The sequence below is a fragment of the Pagrus major genome, chromosome 3 (assembly GCF_040436345.1).
Source record: "Pagrus major chromosome 3, Pma_NU_1.0".
NCBI lineage: Eukaryota > Metazoa > Chordata > Actinopteri > Spariformes > Sparidae > Pagrus > Pagrus major.
The window spans coordinates 15,276,812-15,300,122 of NC_133217.1; the positions used below are offsets into that span (position 1 = coordinate 15,276,812).

Here is a 23,311-nt window from a genome sequence, read left to right on the forward strand (position 1 = left end):
TATTTGCTATCTTGAGGTATAGTGACTAGTTACTATCGGAAAGTAGCTCAGTTAGTCGTGGAGCTAAGTAGGCCTAATAGCTGAAGGGAGTCTACTCACAACATAACCTTGGATGATGGAGGAGGCACCAGGAGCAACGGGGATTGAACACACTGAACATGGCTGGACAACAGGCTGGAAGTGAACAGCCTCTGAAGACAGGGGCTCTGACCAGGACCAGATGAAGACTCCAGGGACGAGAACACATGGCAGGTGAGGCATGACGTGGCAGAGGACTGAGGAAGAGTCCGATATCAGCAGTGGACTGAAAACGGTGTGTAGAGCTGGAATATTGTCACATCTTACTCTGTGAATTGAGGATTTATTTTGACCAAACCAGAAGTGATTGTAGGAAGATAAACCACTGTATGTCAAGTTTGAAAAGAGTGTGGTTTTTATAACAAGTTGGTGAGGTTTTTAAGCTCGTCTTCGTTTGGTAAAAGAAAGGAACCTTAATTCATTAAGTGTACTGTTAGGTGTAAAAATATCTCCTTTCTTTACATATCGTGAGTTTATTTTGTTTACTGTATAGCCTAAGTAGCAAATCTGTCACTTTCACATCATCAGGCTTAAACTAAGGGGGCTTTCACACTGTCGCCTCTTGTGGTACAAAGTGGGATAAGGAGTCAGGACGGGCCAAGTCTTGCTGGATAGCATGCTAACTTCAGTAGACATCTCTACAGCACAACACATAGACATCTTCAATTCTTCACACTCGGTTGAAAATGTTACAGATGTTCATTTTCTAAATGTTTTGGACTAAAATTCTGGGCATATCTTCAAAATTGCCCCTTAAATGCTGCTTTAAGTATACACATTATCACACTTTCACTTAAAAAGAAAACACCCACTGAATGGCAGTTTTAAAATGTTTATTAAAAAATAAAATAGAAAAAAATATATTTACATAAAAATGTCAAAAAAACAAAACAAAACAAAAAAACAAAAGCTGGACAGTGGTTCCCTGTGGCCACCGGTAGCTAGGTGTCCATTTAGAGGGCCACTGCTCACATGAATCAGCCAGGACATAGAGGGGCTGCCACCTTTCTCTAAACAGCAGCCGCCAGTTTAAGATCCCTCATTGTATTGCAATGAGGGTAATATTACATTGCATCTACATGTACATGTGTACGTCAAAGTCTCAGCGGTCCCAGCCACTCTGTGGTGCTTCACTTTACTGTCACTTACACCAATCAGTGTGAAGTGAAGGCAATGTGCTGGAGCACAACCAAGACCTTTGTTTAACCATTTCCACCACCGTCGGATAGAGAGAAAGTGACGAAGGAAAAGTGAACACAGAGTGATCTACATCGGACCGCTGAGATGCACAGAGATTTTAATCCATACAGACTTCTTAGGATACTGCATGTCAAGTCTTTGCTGTGAATATGCAGGCAACTCTTACCCAGTCAACAACCTTCCATTACCAATTTCATTTTCAGCCTCTCATCAATGCTGGTTCTGATTTGTAAAAGCATACGTGGCTGTCAGGGACGCAGTTTGAAAGAGTCAAAAGGGTTTGCTGACTACATCCAACTTATCATCCAATTTATATCGGGCTAGGGTTGCATGGAACTGAGCATTTCATGCACCAACGTGATCACCTTCCTATGGATGGAAATAATAAAGAAGAGGATAATAACCCATTGGGAATAACGGGGTGAAAGGCTATGATATCATGGCTGGGAGCATCAATGATATTTCTTGGTCAAATCATTAAAATTATAATTTCTATCTGGAGGTGATGATTAGCTCATAATCTGTCAAGCAGAAACCCTTCATCTGAGGTCGAATTGATGCCCGGTGCAGTTTTGACTGAGGGATCAGAGTTGCCATGGTTTAAAGAAAAAGAACACATAAAAAGTGTAACAGTACTGACAGAAGTCTCAGTAAAAAGTAAAGAATTGTTGGTGGACACATTGGCCCCTTCTATAGGTGCACCTGCAGAGTGCAAGTCGCTCTCTGGGTGCACCTGCTCATGAACCGTTGGGCGTCTGATTAAAAACCTGTCGTGGTGCGACATGAGTCTTAACACCTTCTCACACACATTTCACTATGTCACACACTACACAGACCCAGACCCAACCATTGACATTAACAACCCCCCGTTCCTTACATTTGACGGATACATGTAGAAAACTAGACTTTGAAACATGTCAGGACCTTCATACAAATACAACGGGGCTGTGGGGATGCGGTTGGAGTTCACATGAGTTGGCTTGCGAGTCTGACAGTCAGTAACGTTACTCCAGTCCAACAAGCGGTGTTTGTCATTGGAAAGAAAAAAGAAAAAGAAATGAAAAGACTAAAGAGTTGACACAATAATTAGAAGAATCCACTTGCATAGTAATAACACCAGCGTGTGTAGTGTTCTGGGCGAGTCACAGCCTTTGACAGTCCTGTCTGTGAGTGTGTGTATTTGTGTGACACGGTGTGCTCGCGGAAAAATACGACGTACACACACTCCAAGTAAACACAAAGAAAGGCATTGCAAACAATTAGCGGAAGTACCTGGCAATCAAATATACACAAGATTCCTGAATGGAATCAAAATATAATTCCCTTTCACTAGGGTCCTTGGTTCAGGAAGACTCCCCCTCCCTCTCCCTCCTTCTCCTTTGTCCAGGACCACGAAGGAGAAAACCTTATCGCTGAGAATCTTAGTGTTGGTCTGCACTGATTTACAGCTGCGGGCGAGAGTTGACCTCAGCCTGTGGGGATCAGATTTCCGCGACCGCGTCCCTCGACTAGAGAGAATAAGAGGATTTCTCTGACCTGGAATCAGTGGCTTTCTGCCCTCTTACCCTAATCTTGATCTTCAAATTCAAGTCAGATAAGCTGTTGCCTTCTTGGCCCCAACCCTCCTACAACATGTAATAAAAAGAGACAAGCACAAAAATGAAAAACACACTAGCATATATGTTCAACAGAACAGGCTCTTTCAGACCAAAATCCTGCACTGTCTGGAAGCTTTTCTTTTAAAATGGCCTCCAGCGGAGAGAAAGATGGCCAAGACAAAACTAGCAGGCCACTGCCAGCCTTCCCCTGACTGACAAAATATGGCAACAACACAGTCCCATGAGGGACACACACATGGAGATAAACACATACACACAATCTCGAGGTGGCACTGCTAAAGCTCTGTCTGCTCGGGAGCTACCTCTTTTAGGCCAAAACAGAAGTACGTCCTCTCCCCTCATGTCTCAGGATATCCGAGGGTGCAATTTTCATCCCTCCACTTCCCTTCAGGATGCCTTAGACTAAGTGGACCGAGGAACAAAAGTTCCACAAGGAATTTCATGTTAACCTCGCCCATTTTCACAAGACAGATGAAGGAAAAATGAAAGGGTTTTCGAAACAAGCATTCGGTATCCCTTCCTGTTCCTGCTTCTCTTTAACAAAGAGAACAACACAAGTCAAGAGAGGAGAGAAGAAGAGAAGGAGGGGGGGCCATCTCAACCTTATGATAGACAGGTGCATACACTCCTGCTCACACACAGAAACAACAAATGATGCACACATTCACACACACACACACACACACACACACACACTCACTCCAGAGATGCTGCCTGGGGAAAGGTTTCGTAAACAAAATTTAAAATTCTACAAAAATAAAACAGTATAAAAAAGCCTTTACATATACACACATAAAATTAAATAAGCATTTACTTTAGTTCCAAAAAGAAAAAAATAACATTATTGCACAAAATGAAAAACCGCTTGTTCTTAAGTATATAAACTGTAAAAAAAAAAAAAAAAAAAAGTAAAGTAACACTGAACCACAGGCAGCTTGGCTGCAGGGGTCAAGACGAGGTCAAGTGAACTTGGCAATGGCATCACCACCGAGTCCTACAAAAATAAAATAAAACAGGAACTGACCTGAAACCAAGATGAGGAAAACAAAATACTGACAGTAACATAATACTGAAACTACCAAACTGTGAACAAAAGTCATGCAGAAATGGAAAGGTAGAGATAGTAGGAGGAAGATGCAGAGCTGAGGGCTGTTGCTCCATGTGGCGGCAGCCCCAGAGTGAAAACTGCTGGTCTCTGGTCCTCTGTCTGCCCGTCCATCCTCCGTCGGGACGAACGAAGAGCCAGGCTCTCGCAGCCAGAGAGGAGAGGGAGGAAAAGTGGAGGGGGAACAGGAGTGGTTTCTATCTGCTGAGGCTAACCGGTAGGTTGTCCCTCTTTCTGCGTCGCCAAGTGTTGCGGTGATACTGTGTGTGCGTGTGAGCGTGTGTGTGTCCGCGGTTAGCCAGAACAGGGTTGTTGACCAGAGGTGGGTTGTGGAAGCCCTTCACATTGAACTTGACTCCGTTCTGAGGAGTGGAAAGAAGAGAGGGAGAGAGGAAAAATACAATTCAACTTTCATTTTCACAATGCACCAAAAAGGAAAGAGTTTTGCTGAGAGTTTGATAAGAAGATTGACACCACTCTCATATATCAGTATGCTAAATATGAAGCTACAGTCAGCAGGTGGTTAGCTTAGCATAAAGGCTGGAAACACCATGAAACAGCTAGAAAGGCTGGCTCCAAATTTGAAAAATAATCTCACTATCAGTATCTCTAAAACTGATTAAGATGCTATATCTTATTTGGTGAATTCATTCAAAAAAATAGTTAAAAGAACAAAATATGGTTTTATAGTCAAAAATTCCCAGAATATTCAAGGTAGAAACTCCATGGGAATTAACTGGAATTTATGGGACCCAACAGGAAATATCTTTAAACTAGGGCTGGGACTTTATCGCGTTAATTACGATTAATTAATTACAGAAAAAATAACGCGTCAAAAAAAAAAATAACGCATTTAATCGCAATTTATTTTTGCACTCCAAACAGCGCGGAACGTTGCTCATTGCAGGAGTTCCCGGCAATCCCGTAATACTGATGCACAGGACACAACACGAGAAATAGAAACCGATGAGAAGTCGTTGCTGGGTTCGGTGGGCGGAAATTTTAGTTTTAAAAAACTACCAGGTGGAAACCTGGATAAAAGCACAGTTGTGTGCAAATTGTGCAAGAAAGAATTTGCCTATCACTGGAGCACTTCCAGCCTCCGCTACCACCTCAATGCCAAACATGTTGCAGCTAGCACAGACAACGCTCCTAGTTTGAGCAGGCAGTGTCGCCAATCCACACTCGACAAGATGACAGGGTTCAGAGCCAAAATGAGTCCACAACTGACAAATTAACAAACACACTGGTTTGTGCCTTGTGAACAATGCAATCATAATATTCTTCATTCATATTGAAAAAAACACGATTTTGTTGTTTAAGCTCATTTATGTGTCTCTTCATTGATTCAGTCATATACCAAAATCCATTTAAATTGAAAAATGTTGCTTCACGTGTCAAATATTGATAAGCGATTAATTGAGATTAATTAATTACAAAGCCTCAAATTAATTAGATTAATTTTTTTAATCGAGTCCCACCACTACTTTAAACAAATGCGTAAATAAATTTGGGTATTAATAATCTGAGTGGAAAAGGCAAAAAACAAACCACTTAAATGATGCAAAATAGTTTTTACGCTTTGCTAAGGTGGAAAAGTTGGTGTATTAATAAAGGCAAAATGTGACAAAAGTAGAAAATAGAAACAGACTTGACGTACATGTAACCCTATGAAGAATGTTACTTAAAAGGTACTACACAACATTTTTACAGGCCTATTTACAAAAAGGGGACGGGGCTCTTGATACATGGAATAGCAGTTTTGAGAAACTAACATTTGCCTTAGATCTAGGCCTACTTTAAAGCCATATGTTTATATTTGTATTTGTTAACATTAAATTAACTGAACCAAAATGTTGAACTGTTCCTTTAAAAAGCCAGACGGCTATAAATACTAAAAACTGGATTACGCTGTTATGTTTAATGTCCCTTTTTATGTCATTCCCATGGCAACAGGTACACACCAGATGTTGGAACATCAGGCCTCAGAGCAGCACTGATGGTGTTATTGTTTACAGATCAGTTATGGACTACAGATGGCAATTTCAATTTCATGTCAGCTGTTACACGACTAGATTGAAGAGAGGAAAAATTGAGTGTGACACAGAGAGAATTCAGACACTTGACAGAGAAAGGAGACTGCTGAGGAGAAACAATGTATGAGATGGAAAGAGTCTGAGAGAGAGAGTGTGTGTGTGTGTGTGTGTGTGTGTGTAAGACAAGTTTGCCTTGTGCGTTTGTGGCATCCGGCGCCTACCTTGTGTGTGTGGCTGGAGTGGGGGCTGGGCGGAGGCTGGGGGCTTGAAGGGGCAGGGGCATGAGCATGGGCATGGGCTAGGGGGGGCATGTGGAAGAAGGGGGGGAGCCCGGTGTCTATACACACCTGTCTGCCAGGTATGGAGTGCATTGCTAGACCACCGGGCAGTGAGACGCGAGCCTGGAGGACAGAAGGGATAAGAATTATTTACAAGAAAGAGCATCAACGTCTAGTCTGAACATGTCCACTCAAGAAACACCCTTACGATTAGAGCCGTTTTGTCTGAAACGTTTACACTTCTCTTAATGCCACCTAACCCTTATAATTAATCACAGACATTTCTATGTGCCTACCTGTGAGCCTGGAGGCATGAGGAGTGGGTGTCCTCCCATACCGTGCTTGCCCGTGCCCATGCTGAGGCCTGGTGGTAAAGCTAGGCCCAGAGGAGGGAAAGACGGGTATGGAGGCAGGGCTGGCGGAGGGACGGGACACGGCAGCGTTGAATCAGAGTCCTGGCAAATCACACCAAAAGGACAAGATGATGAGCAAGGCCAAGTATGCCACTGTAGCTACTGTGTGCTTCCATCTAAACATAACAATTACATTTGATGCAAACTGGGTCTCAGTGCTTCTATCTGATGGGTTGGAGAAAACAGACTCAGGTGGGTGGCAGTATTACTCCATCTTGTTGGATGTCAATTGCAAAATCACCAGGAATTGTACTGTGCTTCTGTCTGTAGCAGTAACATTTAGCAGTTTTTCATGGGTGTTTCATACAAATAAGTGTTGACTGAACAGAGAAGCTCTTATATTAATTAACTCTTCACTATGTCTGAATTTACTTGACAAACACTGTATGTTTCAAACGCTTTTAGGTAGAAACTCTTACCCACAAAAAGCAATAAGCATGTGCTTTAACAATGTGTGCCTATCTGCTCATCTTGCGTGTGTTTTCTTACGTTGTCTGATCCGGACAGCGAGGAGACAGAGGAGGCTGAGGAGTGCTGCTGGGGGCTGGAGATGGACATGGGGGAGTCCGCGCTGTGGGGCGACACCGAGTCCCTTTGCTGCTCCTCTGACCCCACACCACCACCGAGCACACAGGGCTCCTGCTCCGACACCGGCTCCTTGGGAGGTGAAACTAAAAAACACAGTTGAAAAGGTTCAGTTAATCACTCTGCAAGCTTTTCACAGTGGATTTTATTATTTATACTTAAAGGACATCATTTTTCAGTCGTCTTTTGTACGCTCAAATTTATTGTTTTCATAAAATTCCTTGAGCTGTTGAGCTGTAGTCATTTTCCTCTTATCATAATAAAATACTTAGTCATAGTTTCAAGCAGTTTCTATTTTATTATAGAGCAGTATATTTAAGTCTGAGGACCCGTACCTCTGTTGTCAGTTCGAGCCACATCCCTGCCCCCCCACTTCTTAATGATCCATTCCCTGTAGTCGATCACTTCCTGGGTCAGCCTGATTATCCTGCCCAAGGTGCTAAAGAGAAGAGAGAAGTGTTTGAAAAAAGCACCGCTTTCATCCTGGGTATCTTTCACACTGTTCAATGAATTCAGTACTAACCTTTCACAGTCTTTGTTAGGATACGACCGTGCAAGCGGGGATACAGCATGACTCAGGACAGTGTAGGCATAGTCAAGCACCTGCTTGACATGCATGGCACCATAGGAACCCCTCCCCACGTCATTACCTACAAGGAGGACAGACAAACACAGCAACACAAAAGTAAATATTGAGGGATGAAGAGATGTTATCTGGCCCAGCAGTATTCAACCTGTGATTTGAGTTTGTATTGCTTCCTTTTTTACTTTTTCTAAACTCTGCTGCGTGACATGACACGCTCGTACATAGAAATATTTAATAACGCATTATTATTATGACATACATATTATTGTCCTGAACATCCAAGAAAAACCCTAAAGATGATTTGCAACATGTATTCATTTAAAAAGTTGTTGCAAAATGTTTACAGTAATTAAATAAATAAACATATAATTATCATCCAAACAAAGACTCTTTTATTTTCAAAAATTTTGATTTCCACTAGTTTCTACTAGTGGAAATTTTGGTTCTGTGTAGTATTCATAAAGTTCTATCACATCTAGAAGTTTTTTGGTCTTGCATAAAAAAATAAGTGCCACAGATGGAGCTGACGACCTCACTGTAACATATTTTGACTGTATAGTTCCCCAGAGAGGATTATTTTAATATCCCTGAAACATTTTTATGTTGAGTGTAAAATATTTATTGCAGAAGTATAAAAAAATTCAAAAGGTGATATTACTTCAACTTTTTTTCTTAAATAGCTCATTTATTGGTACTTTGGACGGCAAAATTATATTCAATGGTTTTATTTAATTTATTTCTATATTAATACTACAACTAATTAAAATAATCTTCTTTGGGGAAAAATACAAGAGGGGTTTTTCAGCTCCAAAGGTATATTAATCAAGATCTGTGACACTTTTTTTTGCAGGACCAAATAACCTATATAAATATTAATACTACACAGAATCATAATTTGGTGGCAACAAAGTGACTGAACTAGTGGAAATATGAACATTTTGAAATTGAAAGATTCTTGATAAGCCTACTATAACTATTCTGCAACAACTCTTTAAATCAACACATGTTGCAAATCACCCTGAGGGTTTCTTCAATGTTCGGGATAAATTTCAACCTGATCCAGTGAAAAATAAAATACTGGTTAGGTTTTGAATACACATACAAAGAATCACTAACATGCAGAAATTTAGCTCAGAGGGCCAATCTTAAAAAAATAACTAAAAAGTATTTGGAGTACAGCTTTAGGATTTTACAAGGTCCCTTGGATTGAATAGAAGTTTTTCTATGAATTCTTCGAGAATATCCATGACATGACCTATGAAAAGTTCTGACTTCTGGGTGAGCTGGCATTTGTTCTTGTACTCAGCTATTCATTCATACTAAGTATTGTACCATTTCTATTCATTATATTCATGGTAAACCTGTGAAACACACACCTGGAAGCAGTGGGTCCTCTATGCACAGCATGGATGGCCTGTATCCATTAGTCATGCCCTTCATGATCTCCTCTTTGGCTATGTATGCGCCTCCATTTTTGATGCGAATCCCTGTTTTCAAGTAGTTGAAATGGCGGCCGTACAACTCAAAGAACTCGATCAGCAACACGCCCAAATTCTCGTTGGGGTTTCTGGCATCAATGCGAGGATGGAGCTTAAGAGACAGCACAGAAGACTGGATGAGGATTTATTACAACAACAGGTAATACTATGCATTAGTAAAGATTACCACTGATGTGTGCGACACTGGATGTGTGAGGAAACGCTAACTGCAATCACATCCTGCACCAGAACTACTTTCTGCATTGTTTTGGGGTGTGTGTGAGTCTTTATCTTTCTGTACCTGTAGGAAGCTGATGACCATGAGGATGAGGCTGTAAGAGCTGATTCCCCCGGTGAACACTTCGTTCAGATCTCTCTGCAGCAGAAACTGCTTCAGCACAAAGATCAGGTAAGGCAGCACTGGATACATCTGAAAGAGACAGAATGAGAACGGTTAATTCAGTTAAATTCGGGGCAAGAAGAAAATCATATAAAAAAAAAAAAAAAAAGATTTAAATTTCACTCATTTGTATGGGTCACTGAGGAGAAGTGGGGCTTTCTGGTGAGATGTATAGGGTTCAGTGAGTTCAGAGACGGGGCGAGATTACATTCAAAGTTAAGAGCAAATTATTCAAATGATACAAATAATTCTAATACATCACTGACCAGGAACAGTTCATTGTTTCCTTTAAACTTTGATGCAACTCATTTTATAAATCATGAATTAATTCAGCTGCTATAAGGCAACCTTGGAACCATTAAACCCTAACCTTTAAAAAAGACGTAATAGGTATCCATGCAGATAAATCTTTGTGGATGTGCAGTGGATTTTGTGAAACTTTCTGGTCAAACAACCAGCACTACCAGCAGCCTCAGAATACAGTTATACAGACACACTTTTTACAGATATGAACACTTAATGTTAAATTCCCAGTGAGGTTTACAGTTTCATTGCACTGGTGTCATTTTAGAAGATAAAGTTTATTATTAAACTATAACAAGGTATAAATAATAAATAAAGCATTTATAAACACATTTTTAAAAAAGCATTACAAAACACATTTACTGAGTTTAACTTTTACTGATTTATTAAGATTGAAACATACTTTTATTATGTATTTATTGGCAGTTAATTGTCCTTTTTGCTGCTACCAGAACTAAATCAAAACAATGCCTTATTAAGGTTAATAAATTATTTAGTATGCACTTTTAAACGGTATTTTAAGTTAAGTTTATTCTCCTTGGCTTTTGCTTTTAGCACAATAACAGAAGGCCAAAAATCTCCCCGCCTACTGTAGTAACGTCTAGGCCTTAGGGGCAAGTGCTCTTCGATGTCAACAATGTAATATTGTAAAGTAATTTATTACTTTTAAATGGTAGCACGTAGTAATATGTACATTGCATTTTGGAGGGAACTTGACCAACATTGATTATAACGATTATAAGTAACTCATTAGGCTTTTAGTAACGTTCTTAAGCATCTATAAACTGTTAACAAGTTTATCATAAGTGCTCATAAATGTTTTATAATTTATCAATAAATATATTTATGATGCTATTATTAACAACTATATAGTCTTATTAATGGTCATCAGCATCTTAGAAGGACTTATAAGAGCCTTGATTACTTTAACAGTAATTACAAGGACCTTAAAAAAATGTGTGCATCTCAGCTAACATATTGATTGGAATTTTTTACTCCCTAATATTGCTGTTGCCGAAAACTGAGTATCGGTCAGGCTCGATACATTAGTCGTGTTTCCATAGTAACTTTGATACACCATTGCATACTGTTAAGGAAGCTTCATGCTGCCAAACCAGAAAAGAAAACCCTGCTGATGCCACAGCTGAGACAGTAATTATTCAATCTTATTATTTTTTTTAGTAAGTCGAGGCAGCTGAATAATCATAATTAGTAATCAGTGCTACATATGAATTACTACCCCCCTACTTAGCAAATAAATACTCCATCTAGCTTCCAACTGGGCCAAACGCTCTTAAAAAGGTATTCAACGAGGCTTCCTAGTGCCTGTGACTCGATAATGTGCTCAAACCCCAGAGGGCCTGAAAATGGGAATTACAAATATGTTCATTTTCCAATTGAAAAGGAAGCATGTCCTCCTGGCAGTTTGTGTGTGCATTTCTGTGCCAGTGGAGCAGCAGGGCTTGGTTGACTTTTCAAATATGCTTTTAAGAAGTGAGAACAAGACCTGGAGGGTAACGCTGCTCCAACTGGCTACATGGGAACCTGACATATAAGGATTAACTCTGAGGTGACCTGAGTGCATCTCGCTCACGCACTAACAACATCGACTATCACTGGATTAATGCCGAGCAGAGCTGTCAACTTTCAAGCAGTGACATGTTTTCAGAGAGCAGTGATACAAAAACTACAACAACAAAGGACAAAAGCCAAAACCTTACAGCGTGCTGGAACATCAGCACCTGGAATTCCTCTCCTGCATTAGCAGCTACTACAACCGTGACTAAAGCAGGCAGAGATCCACCTTCAGCAGGAATCCTGTCAGAGCCACGGGGTGGATTTCACCTCTGCTGAGTACATTTGGCGAAGAGGTTTTCAGCAACACAGAGGCTCAGTTTGAAATAAGATTACACTGTGCGTGGTTGCTGGGGTTCGTTCCAACTTCACTTTGGAAATGAGACGAGTAAAAGCGAGATTGGAGTAAGTAAAGTGTCATGCTTTAAAAACTGCTGGCTTCTGAATTACAGAGGGAATTTCCAAAGTTCTGTATATAGACCGCACTGTAAAATGGTAATTATGTGACTCCTCTGGTGGCTTTTATTTAAATTTGTCTTCATGACCTTTTCCTGCTCTCTTACTCCATCTATGTATTGCTTGTAATGTGCGTTGTGGAACAATTTGATTTAGTCTGTGAAGTCTTTAAATCAGTCCCCATCTGCTTTTAAAATGCAGCTGCAAAATGTGCAAATGGATTTTTTGTGCGTCATGTGATGCTTTCTGATCCGATTCAACCATTCAAACACTATATAATAACCATCATTAACAAATGGTGAATTTATAGTTAATTAAACCTTAGTCAACAGTTATTTCACTGTTAAACAAAAAAAAAGCTTTATAAACCATTTATTAAGCAATCGTAAAGGTTTATAAACATCAGTTACAACTTTATAATGGCCATCCAGATCATTTTTATAAATAAACGACACACTCTTCATTAATCGTTTGCAAAGTATTATAATCACCAGTTCTAAATAAATGGTTTATAAAACATTTCAAGGGCTTTTTACAGTCAAATAACTATTAATTTAAATTCAATAAACTATAATTTACCATTTATTAATGATGGTTGTTTAAAGCGTTACCAATTGTGGGTCTATTTAAGTCAAACCTATTCAGCTATTGACACCTGGCCCCCTCACCTCCACAAAAAATCGGTTGCAAGCATGGTTACATGTTAGCATTATTGTTCTTCCCCAAGCGTCTTCCACCTAGTCTTCTGTGCCATGATTGGCTAATACTACTGTGCTGTGAAGGGCTAGTAACCGATGCCATAATTTGTACTTGTGATTGAATGCTAGCTGTGGGCGCAAGTCCCGCATTACAGTGATATGAGCACGAGTCGAGAGCTCGGCAGTTATGGTGGATGAATGGGTCAAACACGGGACTTTCACTGCGAGACCAGGGTTCCAGTCACACCAATGAATGTATTATAGACCTGGATACAAAGACTCAGCCTTGTTTCCAAATTTGCCCAGTGGTCACTCCTGGGATTGCAGCGAAAATTTCCCCCGCAGCCCAAGAACCATTTTTCCCCAGAACACCATCATAAAAGAGACGTCTTTTAAACTGCTGAGAGCACACCTCGAACTGCAAACAGGCCCAATTTTGACTATTATTCATTTTTGATCTATGGGGGTTTGTATACGTACAACTTTCCTTGAACCGAGAAAGGCGATTTAAAAATATGTGACGTCATCACAATGTAAATTAACTACTCGGCTAAGTTGTGAACACCCAGGTGTGAATAGTCTAACCTTGGTGCAAATAGCATCCACAGTAAAAAAAAAATTGGCACTAAGATAACAAGATTAATCGTAAGCTGTAGATCCTGACAGCAGTACACCACAGGTACTACATTTCTCACCTTAACATAATCTTTAATGAAGCTTGCCGCCTTGACTCCAGTCTCCACATTGAAACTGATGTCCACCTTCACCTCAGTCTCCTGGTCTGTCAGCTTGATGATTGGCACCTGGGGGAACAAAAAGTGACATGTATTAGCAAACATAACAGTCAACTCATCAGCTAAAGACACTTTCACTGTGTGCAGAAATTAAAGGGAAAAAAACCCATCTGTCACGACTGACAGCCTTTTAGAAGGAATCCAAAAAAGAAAATTCAGCCATTAACTGCTTATTATCGTGTCAGTCAAGACAGCACTGCAGCTCGCAGTGGTTAGCCTCCCCACGGGATGATAGTGCACGCTACAGAGCTATCATGCTACTCTGGGATTGTAGCTATAAACACTTCCACCAGAGAAGGTCCCACATTACGTTATGTAGCCTTATTTAAACTGCAAAATAGTGATTTGACTTCAAATTAATAGACAAACAAACAGTGATGTATCACAGACTCAAGGGTGAGTAACTGATGACCAGTTTTAATTTTGGGTGCACTTGAGCTGAGCTGAGTATCAACTGCTCTTGTAACATGACAGTGGGTATAAACAGCCAACTGTAAATTTACAGTTGAACAGAAAAATAACCACACAACTGGCAGTGTGCCACCTATCACGCAAACAGATGGAAGAGACTAATTGAGTGTCTTCTTTCCCCCTCATATTTCCATGGAGATAAGAGTAAAAGGCGCCAACACTTTATACTTCTAACTAACCATCTGAAGTCCAAAGGAACTTTTTTTTTTACGAATGTAGAAAGTGCTGCCAATATTGGATTTGGCTGGGTTTATTCCAATTGGTCTCCCATTTACTGGGGCTGTAATATTTTTATCACTGACTGTGAAGAAGCAAGACTAAAATTAACTGTCAAACAATTCTATTGTGCCAAACCATTTATAGTTACATCAGTGCACATGGAATATCATAATATCATCGTCACTTTATCAAAATCACTTGTGTATTTGATGGGCATCTGTTGCTTTGAACCAGTGTGGCATTTTTTTAAGGTCTTGATATGAACACAGCATGACGTGTGTCTGTAAAAACATCTCCCGGTGCCACTACTCACTGTAGCCTTGTCCAGCACTTTGATGGAGAAAGGTTCGGCCACGTTATGCTTGCGAAGAGCTTGTTCCAGCTCTTGCAACGGGGGGCGCTCCCACTTCCCGAACACCACCAGGTCAATGTCACTGTGGGCAAAATGGAGAAATCAGAATGTTAAAATACCAGCCAGCAAATCACACCAGGTAGAAAAATTTGTAGTAGTTTTCTTCAAACATAAATACCTTGTTGGAAGGTACAGCCCTGTGCTGAAGCTGCCAAATATTTGGACCTGGAAAAATAATGTTGAAGACATTTGAATCAATGACCAAAATCACTGTAGTTCAACTGTTAGCCTTAAAGACAGCACATATGACCCTTACCAATTTCACACTGTCCTATCACATTCTAACTATAAAGGGCTTGGCTACATGCTTCTAACTGTTACAGATCCTGTATCAAACCACAGCTCATCTGTCATGATGTTTGTAAACTATCAGGAACTAGGTATTTCCAGGTTCTACTTCTGAGACAGTAATGGCTGCCAAGTTGAATAAGCTGCCAAATTAAGTATACAATAGCTAGGGAAAAAAAAGAAAAAAGAAATTCTGTCTTTGGGGACAGCAAGTGAAAGTTCTCAAAAGGAAGCAGAGTGGGGGTCTTTCCCTTCCCGTCTGGTAAATACAACAAGGCAATGGCACTAAGACAGGCCGGGATTAATACATTGAAATGAAAAGGGAGGCTGGTACAAATCACAGGCTTGATCCATTTACCTGACAATCTGACTCACAGTGGAAGAGGGGGAAGACTGGCAGCCAACAAATCACCACAGCGCGTGTTTTACATGATTAAGTAATGAGAGGCGGCATTACATCAACCCTACGTCGCTGCTCTACTCAACCAGCTGCAGGACCCTCCATCACTATTTCTGCACATACACAGTGAGTGCACGTCAGTATATAAATGGATTTTTTTTAAAAAACACAATGACTTAAAATTACTTTTGATTAAATTACCTTCTGCAGCTTCACCTCCTTTGTGGTGTGTTAATTTAAATCTCAGCGGAATCAGTGTAATGCACTTCCTGGTTAGCTTTAAGAGGAATAACATTGTAAGCCAAACTATTTCTTGGCCAGGACCGATTGCTAGGCAACAAGTAGAGACTCCAGGAATTTTACTATTCCCAAACAAGGAAACAGTCTGGTACATAACCCCCCTGGAAATTGCCATCTTCAGACTTTGGTTTTTGTACGTATTTAACAAAGGAGATACCACTTAGATATGCTGGTACATGTATTTTGTTACCTTTGGACAAAGCTTGGCTAGCAGTTTCCCCCTGTTTCCAGGCTTTGTGCTTAGCTAAGCTAGCCAGGCGCTGGTGGTTGCATCATACTTAGCATACAGATGTGAGATCTTCTTATCTCACTCTTGGCAAGAAGGCAAATAAGTACACTTCCAAAGATGTCAACCTTTTCCTTAAAGTTTAAGAAAATCCCAAGCAGCTACAAAAGTGTATTTTTTATACAATTAGGATAACTACCAAACAAATTCTATACTTTTGGCAAGCTCTGATCCGCCTCACTCATGTGAAGTAGTTAGTGGATTGAAAACGTTAAATAAATATACAAGAAGTAGGTGTTATCTTGCACAAACAGTGCCTTATCTTTAAAAAGAAACAGTATTCCAACAAGATTTATGAGCAATCTGAGATGGCAGTTTGTCTGTGTGCCAATAATTCCTCCTCCACGAGTGGATTGTGTGATTTAAGAGACTGCTCTCTAAGATATTAAGAACCTGTAAGAGGGAAAGTTGATCCAAATAAACAGAGACGTGTGTGTGTGTGTGTGTGTGTGTGTGTGTATGTGTGTGCGTGAGTGTGTATCTTACATCTGCAGTGGGCCACAGCTCCTTGATGATCATCTCTATCCGGTTCACCACCTCTTTCCTCATAGCTGCTTCCTCTGGCCGAGGAGACATGAAGTTGTAGAAGTCCATCACCTCCTCGTGGAGTCTGGACAGAAAGGAGAAAGACAGATAGGGGTTATTCTCACCACAATAGATATTCTGCTACACATGAAACATAGATTAAAGACAAGGAATTGTGTACGATGTGAAATATATTTCTTTTGCTTTCATTTTACTTATATACAACTAACAATCACATGAGGACATCTGCTAAAACTTGACTTACACACATGCCAGATTTGGCTTACTTTTTGGGAGAACCCCCCCCCCCAAAAAAATCCCAAAAAACAGATGGCCTGTGATATGCATCCTTCTTATCAGTGTTCTGATTAACCCCCATCATGCCAGAGCTGGGGAATCAAAGCAACAGCACAGTATTTTCTGTACTGTACTGAAAATGAGGTACTTTTTGCTTTGTTAGCTTCTGCTTGACTCTACTCAACTTGTCAGATTGCAAAAAAAGATCCATAGCAATACACTGGATCAGTATTGGTGCTGATGTAATTAAATGTATGTGTAAAGTCTGAAAATCCATAAAACTATAATTACTCTTCTTGTACAATGACTCCATTTATTTTTTTTATCGCTTTAAACATGATTTATTTTGTGATTGTTATTTTAGAATCACAACAATGTGAAACCATGAGTTGTACTTTACTCTTTTTTTTTTTTTTTTTAATTAAACACCGTGACAAAAAACATGCAAGTTCCTCTTAATTTTTTTTAGGACCACAAATAATTTAAGTCTATTTCTCTAACCTAACCTTAATACTCTGCGTAGCCCTAACCATAACATCAACTTTAACCACAGCTCTTAACATAGCCACAAGCCTGGAAATAATTAAGAACTAAAGTGATCATAAGGGGGGGAGGGAGACTAAGAATTCTTATCTCATTATCAGTGAGGACATTTTGGTCTTCATCAAGATGCTGATACAGCAACACACACCTTTGAGGTTTGGAGAGGAATGTGAAAACAGGCTTTTGTAAAAACACTGAGGGCCATATCATCCAGACTATGCCCGAGGACTCCCAGCCCTTATTGTTATTGCTGATATGGTCCTGTATGGCGGCGGGGTACATATAATGTAAAGATTTCTGACCAGTCAAATGCCTCTGAACAGAGGAACTCTGTTCAACCCTGCGGCCATTCATTTTTCTAGGAATGCATGCCATGATGTCAGTGTGAAATACAGAACAGGGAGACTGTCAGAATCAATTACCAGAGCCCTGGAGGAAATGCAGTCAGCCCATGTGCCCACTCTTTTGGTGAAAACTCTCTGCCAGCAAGCCGGGGCGTATCCATGCCAATAATCCACCGCTGACAGAGGGCACGGTTATTGTTGGGCCCCACACAGTCAAAATAAGAACTGTTACTGCAGCCATTCCTGACAAACTAGTTTAGAGTCAGACATCACCTCTTCAACAACATTAGGGCTCGTTGTTGAAGTAATCAATGCGGTTCACTGGTGCAGTCTATGGCAGCCATGTGTCTTACTGTGGAATCAATTTTATTGCCACACAAACAGTTCCCCATTTACCCAAACATCATCCCTGATTATCAAAATGTCAATGCAGCATCCCTCTATGTGGGACTTCAAAGGGTGTCCCTGAAGGCAAACTACTGCAAGAAAAGTCAGTGCACACGCCAAAACTTGCATCAGAAAACTTGTAGAACCACAAGAAAGTTAAATATGTTGCTCATTCACTATTTTCAGGACAAAACGTCAATGAATAACTTACATTTCCAGTTAACTTAATGTTAGGATTATTGTTAAATTGGCCTCAAGCATGTGGAAGAGCTTTCATGACAAACACCGATTCCTTGTACAGAAAATTCCCAGATGGGTGCAACCAGCCATTACAAATATCACAAGGTCCTGCAACACAGCTGCAAGCTCCTTGTCCATTTGTTTTTTTGAAGAAGGCTCCTGACAGAGCAAAATTACTACCGTTATAACTGTGTCAAAAATATGATATATTCACTGACACAACTTTTATTAACAATGTAGGTATCATACATACCTACAGTCATACATATCAAACTACAATAAAGTGACATTAACTAAAAATATATACTCGAGTTAAGATGTAATCAAACTGTGTGTGTTTTTTTATACATAAGACAAATTTATCAATGGGACATTGTATGTACATTAAGTCTCACTTCTGTCTGTTTTGTCACACTGACAGAGAGCTCCATGAAGTTTAACTTGGAAAAAGAGAGAACTAACTGTGACTGCACCTAAAAATGACTTCTGTGTAAGAGACAATTATCCAGAATTTAATATAGTGGAGTAACTCAACATACTGATAAATAGTTTTAATCCGTTTTAATTAAGTGTAATGAAATGTAGGGAAAACTATTAAAACATTCAATTTAAATATAAAAGGCTCCTCGTTTAAACCCAAAAGTTTGACCATATTCTAACTGCTTAGTTTTTTATAATGACGCATATGAAAATAGTTTAGGCACATTGTAGATATCCCGAGGGAGAATGCACATTACTTACACACCATTACACAAGTTAAATGTTATCCAACCCGTCAGCTAATACCAGGGCATGTTGTACTACTTCATATTTGTTTTCGTTTGTTATTTACAGTTTCGACCCTACTTTCAAAGTCGACCCAATTTCATTTGGTTGACGTTAAGGTTGATCGTTTTTGTCTTTTAATAGCTGGTTTTCTAACTTTAACACGGAGCCAACAGGGTGAACCGTTAGCTAGGCTAAGTCAGGCTAACGGGCTACACTATAAGGCACCACATCCGGTCAAAACCTTCTCAATAAATCACCCCCTGGAAAACACTACTCGATACAATTCAGTGGCGTAATTTGCTATATCATTATGCACAGTCACGTTATATATGTTTTGTAACCGTACTTGTCAGTAGTTTGCTGGCATTTGGTATTTTTTATACGGCTCAGTTCAAACTTCAGCAGACAAACACAGCACATCCGGTCTTTCTTGGGCGACAATCGCCGTCTTTACGCAACTAATCTAACGGTAGCTTTTTTAGCCATCCAGCAACCAGCCTAACTCCAGTACTCTGCAATGCTGGGCATACTGTTATATCTGACTGCTGAGGGGGAAAAGCTACATCCCGTTTTGCGTACCACAGTACTTAACACAGATAATCGAGGATTACCAATGGCCTTTGACCATTTTAAACCAGCTGCAAAGGACAAACGTAAACGTTAGCTTTTCGATCCTCAAGATGTTAACGCTGTAGTGTTCAGCCACTCACCCGAGGACCCCAGGGTTGTACTTCCTCGTCTTCCAGGGCGTCCAAGTGCTCGCATAATTGCCATTAGTGCAGTTTGAAAGCAAGTAATTCATCCCATAAGTGCTCGCTTTGTTGTCACTTTTCCTTCGGCCTGGATGGTGATTGTGTGTGTGATTTACAGGTACAGAGGGGTGAACCTGATGGCGCTTCGCGCAAATCTGCTGTAAATTGAAAGCCGGGTGCTCCTGTAGGTGACGGTGATGATGGTGGTAAAGGTTGACATTATTGTCCATGCTGTCGCTCACGCTGAAGAGCAGATTGGCACCCCCGACGTTTTTATTAATGTTGCCCGTTACATTTCCACCCATAGTCCTCTCAAGTGAGCAGCTGGAAGGGGGGCTGTCCGTCCCGGATTCCTGTGAAGAGGACGAGGAGGAGACGGATCCCGTCTTCTGGGGCAAGGTTTTTCCCTCACCAGGTTCGGCTCCGTTTGCCGTGGAGAAGGAGTTGTGTAGGTTCCCGTTGGACAGCGCTATCCCCAGCGAGGAAATCGCAGTGCCGCTAATACTCGTAGTGCCGTTCATGATGCTGTGATGGCTGCTGCCGTTGCTCAAACTGGCAGCAGCGTTACCGTTGCTGCTGCAAATGCTCTTACTCGATGCCACCGCGGTCGCCACATTTTTTAAAACATCCAACGCAGCGTAATTCACGCTCTGGTTGTGGTTTTGATTGTGGAGCTGCTGCTGAGCGGAGAGTGTCCGTACTCCCTGAGAGGTCTCCCAGACGTGCATCCATAAGGCGTTCGCAGGTCCTTTCTGTTCGGGCTGAATCCAAGCTACCCTCGGATCCATTCAACTTCTTCCTCTGGTAACCCCCCTACAAGTATCTAACTAACGCTAGCGAGCCCGTTGTGAATCTGCGCCGCTTCCTGGACCTTTCAAAGGTCGCTACGCTGTCCGGGGTAATGAAAAGAGACGTATTTAAACATTAAACCGAATTAGGACCATTGATAAAGTGGCCCCTTTACACCGCTAGCTGGAAAAAAAATGCTAGCCGTTTCCTACGGGAATTCAATATGGCGTATTCTCTTCAAATCCATGCGCATGCGCTCTACGAGGGGTTTCTTAAACGATGACTGCGCCCCCCATCCGCCCACTCCTTCATCACTCCGGCCGGTTGATGAATTGCACAGAATAAATATTTGAATTTTTATTTGATAAATATTTAATTGGACAACAAATGAAGTACACGGTAAAACGTCAGTAATTAATAAGGGTCCTGTGGTCCAGTGGCTCCTGAAACAAGGCCTGGGAGCCCAGAGGTCCTTGAGCACTCTATCTCCACCTCCCGGCCATCAGAGGTGGGTGGGTTCATAGGGGATCCCCCATCAACTTGTGGACAGTAGCTGAAAATTGCAGGGATGACAGGTAACTATTAACATCCTTGTGTCTGATAGCTACCTTTAAGTATCGGCACATATTTAATAAACCCAAAAATAGAAGGATGTTACATACGTATATGCAAAGCTATGGGTTTAGGGGCCACTAACAGGTTGGGACCCCAGGAAATCAGTCTTTCTCTGCGGGTAACCCAGTCTTGGATCCACAGCTTCATGTGCCTCTGCTTAGAAAAACTCTGACAGTAAAAGACGCCCACTGTGAGCATTTGAAATCCTTGGAAATAGAAACTAGAGCAACATAACTCCTCAGCAAAATACAATTTCCATAAACATTAGACAGAGAGGGAGACCACACTGTGATGTCAGCTGGCATCTCAAATCCTGCTGGGGGTCATAATCACGACCTCTGGCCTTTGAAATGCTGCTCACATACAAACAAACGGCAGAACTCTCACACTGCAATCCACAGGGTACCACACATACAGGTCATTCTCACTGTATGCGTATATGCAGCTCCTTCGTATTCTGTTTATTGTTTCAGATGTAGCTATGGCGCAGCCCGTGAATCCAAATGCTCATTTTCAAGGGGCAATGCACAGCAGGTGGTGTTGATCATTCCGGCACCAGTAACAGCCATCTCCCAGCCCATTAAGCGCCATGATGGAGCGGAGGCAGGCTGGATAAGGCATAACCAGCACCTTCTGGGATGCGTATGCATGTAAAAGAGAGAGTGAGGGAGAGAGTGTCTTGCATAATGCCCGCCCCCCGCCGCTGCTTCTCACGTGCAGCATGTGACAGAGTCAAGGAAAACCCCCCAGAGCAAAGTGTATGCCAGCTAGGATATGTAGCTTTCTGTATAACACACACAGGCGGCACACAGACACACACACACACACACACACAGCTGCTCACTCCCACTGTACGCCTGTGGAAATCTATGCTTTTCTCTCTATCTCTCTCTCCATCTTACACTGTATGAAATGCAGGCGTTGGAGTGACACACCAGATTGAATAGGTTATTCCTCTCATCTCTCATGCATCACAGTTTCAGCTCAAGCCTAACGCCAACACTGACTGTGTGCCAGTGTGTGCGTGTGTGTGTGATTTCAAGGCTGGTTTGCCTCATTGTCAGCTTTTATGGGATTACCACATTGGTGACGACTGGACCATGGCTGACAGATGCCTAACAGACACACACACATACACACACATACATAAACAGAGACAGGCCAAGAGGAGTAAACAGTATGCTCCGAGGCTTAACAGTAATAGCTGATAATATTAAGGAAGCAGGCAGTAGTCTGAGGCTGCATGTGGCTCGAATGATAATGAGGCCGCAGCATGTTCCAGATATTTAACCCACATTAGTGGAACGCTGCATTTACTATTATATCAACAGCCATTTCACATCTCTACACGGGAACATATCGCCTGTGGCATGTCAGCCGCACAGTAGGGTTATATACAGCATAACAAGGACAGTTATAATGGGCACAGCCACTAGAATCTCAGCAACTGCAGAGCAGCAGGTTCAGAACTGAACCTGGCCCTGCAGGTCCGCTCAACCTGTACCACCTTAAAGAGAAGTAACAACAGTTTAGACCTGAAAATGTAGAGTAGGCAGGCTAGATGTGTGCCATCTACAGGCAAGAAAAGCACAAGCCGCTAGCATTGTGATTTGACCTTAATACTACAAAGGGCGTCTGATTTTTATCTACACATTTTTTTATTGACCTAATTTACATACTTGTTGTTCAGTGACATATATAAAGATGGATGACATATTACATGCATGTAAAGAATGAAGCCAAAACATCTCCATCGCCCCCTAAAGGCTCACTGCAGAATATTTAATTAACCCTGCCCCTCCATGTTAGCATATTGGACATGGGACCAACAACTCCAAGGACAAGGCAAATACATTTTTATTTTTCAAATGTCGTTGTTATCACAGTGACGTATGTTCAGCTGTTCATTTTTCTATACGTTTGGTTTATATTAGTTATTTCATGCTATGAAAAGGGGGTGAAATGTCATTATTGACAGATGAGCCCTGGTGGTAACGTAGTTAGGCAATCAGCCATCACCAGCGCCAGATCGCTTTTTGTTTTCTGGGATACTTTGGCTTCAATTTTGCAC

The 23,311-nt window shown here is 41.1% G+C and overlaps 1 protein-coding gene across 1 annotated transcript; it reads right to left on the minus strand.

Annotated features, from left to right (window-relative positions):
- Positions 1 to 894: 894 nt before the first annotated feature.
- On the minus strand, positions 895 to 20,797 carry tent4a (terminal nucleotidyltransferase 4A). Its single transcript, XM_073463480.1, has 13 exons — positions 19,795 to 20,797; positions 16,467 to 16,590; positions 14,825 to 14,871; positions 14,608 to 14,728; positions 13,506 to 13,613; positions 9,680 to 9,808; positions 9,277 to 9,490; positions 7,838 to 7,964; positions 7,650 to 7,753; positions 7,219 to 7,400; positions 6,613 to 6,771; positions 6,260 to 6,439; positions 895 to 4,364 (listed from the first exon to the last, which is right to left on the minus strand). The coding sequence occupies exons 1-13, from the start codon at positions 20,622 to 20,624 to the stop codon at positions 4,200 to 4,202; spliced, it is 2,490 nt and encodes an 829-aa protein (XP_073319581.1). The 5' UTR covers positions 20,625 to 20,797; the 3' UTR covers positions 895 to 4,199.
- Between the last annotated feature and the right edge of the window lie 2,514 nt (positions 20,798 to 23,311).

Excerpts from the sequence above, each read along its gene's own strand:
- tent4a (XM_073463480.1), bottom strand. The coding sequence starts at position 20,624 with ATGGATCCGAGGGTAGCTTGGATTCAGCCCGAACAGAAAGGACCTGCG. Across the intron at positions 13,614-14,607 it reads AAGTGCTGGACAAGGCTACA|GTGCCAATCATCAAGCTGAC; the intron begins GTGAGTAGTGGC and ends TTGTTCCCCCAG. Across the intron at positions 7,754-7,837 it reads CCTAACAAAGACTGTGAAAG|CACCTTGGGCAGGATAATCA; the intron begins GTTAGTACTGAA and ends TCTTCTCTTTAG.